Genomic DNA, 3,671 nt, shown 5'->3' with positions numbered 1-3,671 from the left:
ATGATAAAATTGATCTAAACTTTCTTGAATATTAGCAAGAAAGCTTGATTAGAAGTCAAGCATGGATGAACCTAAGAAAGAAAGGGGGCATGGAACCAAACTGGTTTGGATAAAGTTGAGAGTAAGTTTTGTATGGTGGTCATTTTAGTCATTGAGAATGTAGAGCTCATTTGAAGAATCCGTTAAACAACGTAGTTTCAAGAGGGCAAGAATATTGTAGGTAAGATAAATAAGGTCGTCATTGAGAGATCCAAATTAGTTCATTAAAGCGATGATGGACGATAAGGGTTTGTAATTGTGGTGAGAATATGCGAAGCAAGTTTATTTTTTGTTTTAGTTTTTGCTTGTTCTTTTTTCATAAACATAAAAAAATTTTAACAAATGGAAAACATAGAAAAACTATGTTAAAAGAGATGGAGAAAAGAGGAAAAAGAGGGAGAAGCAAAAGAGAATGGAAAATAAAGAAAAAAAAAGAAAAATTAAATTGCTCAAAATGAAAAAATATGGGGACCAATTGTATAATTTAATCTAAAATTTTTGCTTGAAATGATGATTTAATGTGCCATGTCAGCTTATCGTTACACCGTTAACAACAATTAGCAGCTCAATGACTAGAATGTTATAACATGTTAATGTAAGTGACTAAAACATAATATTTCAAAAATAAGTGAAAAAAATATAACCTAAAATAAACAACAGTGACTATTTTAATATAATAATTTACTATTTTTTATATTTTTTAAAGATAAAAAGATAATGTTGATCCCTCTTAATAATATTATTTTCACAGTGTAAAAGCATTACAACTTGTCACAAGATGAGGAAAAAGTCAAAGTTAAAATCTAGTAATTAATTGTATTATATTATAAATCAAGAGTAAATTTTACTGATTAAACTAGCGAACAAATTATTTATGCATTAACTGTGAGCTTATAGAAGACAGGAGCTACAGTCCATTTTTAACAATCCACAATATTCGTTTCGTGTTTAATTTAGACATTTTAGAAGACTTGTTGCCTCATATATATATATATATATAACTCAGAAAAAAAAAAAGATTGATTGCTTTTTCATCCATCTAAAAAGGTACCAAAAAATAGTATATATAATTAGGATTAAAATAATTGAAATTCTAAGGAAATCCTTGATCCGAATTCACATGGTTAAATATAAATTTCAACAAAAACATTCTTCTTGACAATTGAACTAGCTAATGAACGTGCAACACAATTGCACTAACGTATCTCATTGTCAAAGTTCCCTTGATAAATATAATATAAGCAAAGACCCAATTTTTTCTTACTGTTCATTCTAAATTACATGCATTACCAAAAGTACCTGTAAAACACTTTTTTTTTTAGGATATTGAAAGGGTTTCTTCTTTTAATTTTTTTATGTGAAACTTATATTATATTTAAAATAAAGTAAATCAAATTTCTAAAGATGAAACATGAAATTTTGTATACAAAGTTTTTACCACACCATGTATAATTTAATTAATTATAATTTTTTATAAATACATTTTTACAGAAAATTTGTTGTTTTAACCCATCAACATAATTTAATATATAATTCAAAGGTAGAAATTATTATATATACTTGAACTGAGACTAATTCTTTCATATAAAAGAGGGAAGGTTATAATTAAGGATAATTATTGAAGAGATCTACAATTTCACAAATGGGATCATATATTCTTAAAAAAATAAAAATAAAATAAATAAAACACATGTTAATTTTTAAATCTCTGCGTAAATTATAAAACTTCAACCCCAGTATCTCAAAGCAAATAAAATGATTTTGATATTGTGTCCAAAGATGACATCTAAGCATTAAATGTACCGTGTTGTCTTTCTTGCCAAGTTTCTCTAGGATTTCAGTCAGACGATCACAGTTTGTCTGTAAGCAGCTACATCCCAGAAGTAACTCCTCCTTATTCAGGACCCACAAACTTGTAAGTTTGCAACCCTATTCCCCACCCAAATAAGCAACAAGAGTAGCTAGACCATTAGCCATCAATTTATTCATTTTCCAAAGTATGTATAGATTCTGATTTTAACATGTAGTTTTAGGTCTTTAACCTTTATTAGACTTTCCTTCAATCTGTCTCCCAAGTCTAATCATCATCAGTTCCAGGCTTTTTATCTGTCGTTGCAGCTTGCCGGAAAGCTGTTGACTTCAGCTTCTTTAACTAAGAGTGCAATGAATCAAGCACGGTACTGGATGTGGACAAATAGGAAGCCTGGTTTGAGTTCCAATAATCTTCAACCCTCAACAAAGGCTTCATATGATGATTCATGGGAAGAGCAAGCTTTTGCAGAAGATACTGCTGGGTCTCTTGGAGGTTGTATATGGCCTCCAAGGTCTTATTCTTGCAGCTTTTGTGGCAGGGAATTCACATCAGCTCAAGCTCTAGGAGGTCACATGAATGTCCACAGGAGGGATAGAGCTCGGCTAAAGCAATCCCCGACTTCCCATGATGAAATCCTTCATCATGATCCTCAAAATAGTCCCAATCACATTCAAAAACCCTTTTTACCTGTGAGTTTCCAATACCAACCTGATGAAGTTTGTAACTTCGTTTATAACCCTAACCCTAATTCCAATCATGGGACTCCTCCATCACCTCCCTCAAATTCTAAAGACAACTGTCCTGAACCAACTTTAGTCCCTGCTTTATCTTCAGAAACCGCTCAAGGCCATTCCATGAAGTCCCCTAAAACATCCACAAAATCATGGTCAAACTTTGTTGAAGACAGATACTACCATTTCTCTGATCTATGGAATGAAGGAGAGAAGTGTCCAAGTATCCTAGAATCCGGATGTAGTGTTAAAGCAGATTATGTCCAAACCGATTTATCTGTGTGCTTGAATCTGATTGTTCGACGAGGACGAACACCCCCTACTACTTCCGGTAGTAAAGAAGAGATCGGTTGCAAGAGAAAGAGAACTGATCATACACCGTTTTTACCGTTCTTACTGAAGCCGATTTCGATTGAAACACACCATCTCCAAGCAGCTGAGGTGTCTGAGCTTAGCCCTAGCTCAGATGATGATATAGACCTTGAGCTAAGGCTCGGCCCAAGGTAAAAAGTAGTTTGATCAGAAGATTATACTTAAATGGATACATATAATTTCTGGCCATTCTTAAATCATATGTTGTTTGTAACCTCATATATATTTGATATTTTTCCCTTCCCTCTGAATGTCTATTTGCTTTGAGTTTGATGGTGGATTAGCTCTCTCTGAATCTTATGAACTCACAGGTTGTAACAAAAATTACATATATATGAAAATATATCCTGTAGGAGAGGATAAGAACTTGAAAAATCTCCTTTCCTGATAGAAGAATATCATCACCATGCATATGATGTTAACTAATTGCTCTTGAAAGTATCGTAGATATACAGCGAATAGACTGTTTTATTCTTGGCCCCATCGATTGTGTTTATGAATATTTGTACTATATTTGCTTAATTCCGAAACCAAGGTCGACAATATCTATGCCTATCTCGGCCATATATAGTTTCAGCCCTTCTTGATTAAAACTTTTTTCTTAGTTGTAATGCTTTAGGGTTTTTCACTGGTCCAGTACGACACACACACATCTTTGTATGGAGTGAGAAAAGGGTACTGCATGGAATATGGTGAGGTAGCTAGGTCTTTTTTCT

At 32.7% G+C, this 3,671-nt stretch overlaps 1 protein-coding gene across 1 annotated transcript; it reads left to right on the top strand.

Moving 5' to 3' along the window:
• The first annotated feature begins 1,780 nt into the window (after positions 1-1,780).
• LOC107948920 (zinc finger protein 10) lies at positions 1,781-3,235 on the top strand. Its single transcript, XM_016883583.2, has 2 exons — positions 1,781-1,954; positions 2,137-3,235. The coding sequence occupies exon 2, from the start codon at positions 2,203-2,205 to the stop codon at positions 3,088-3,090; it is 888 nt and encodes a 295-aa protein (XP_016739072.1). The 5' UTR covers positions 1,781-1,954; positions 2,137-2,202; the 3' UTR covers positions 3,091-3,235.
• Positions 3,236-3,671: the final 436 nt, after the last annotated feature.

The sequence above is a fragment of the Gossypium hirsutum genome, chromosome A04 (genome assembly GCF_007990345.1).
Source record: "Gossypium hirsutum isolate 1008001.06 chromosome A04, Gossypium_hirsutum_v2.1, whole genome shotgun sequence".
Lineage (NCBI taxonomy): Eukaryota > Viridiplantae > Streptophyta > Magnoliopsida > Malvales > Malvaceae > Gossypium > Gossypium hirsutum.
This window is presented reverse-complemented; position numbering and strand designations above follow the sequence as displayed.

Excerpts from the sequence above, each read along its gene's own strand:
- LOC107948920 (XM_016883583.2), top strand. The coding sequence starts at position 2,203 with ATGAATCAAGCACGGTACTGGATGTGGACAAATAGGAAGCCTGGTTTG.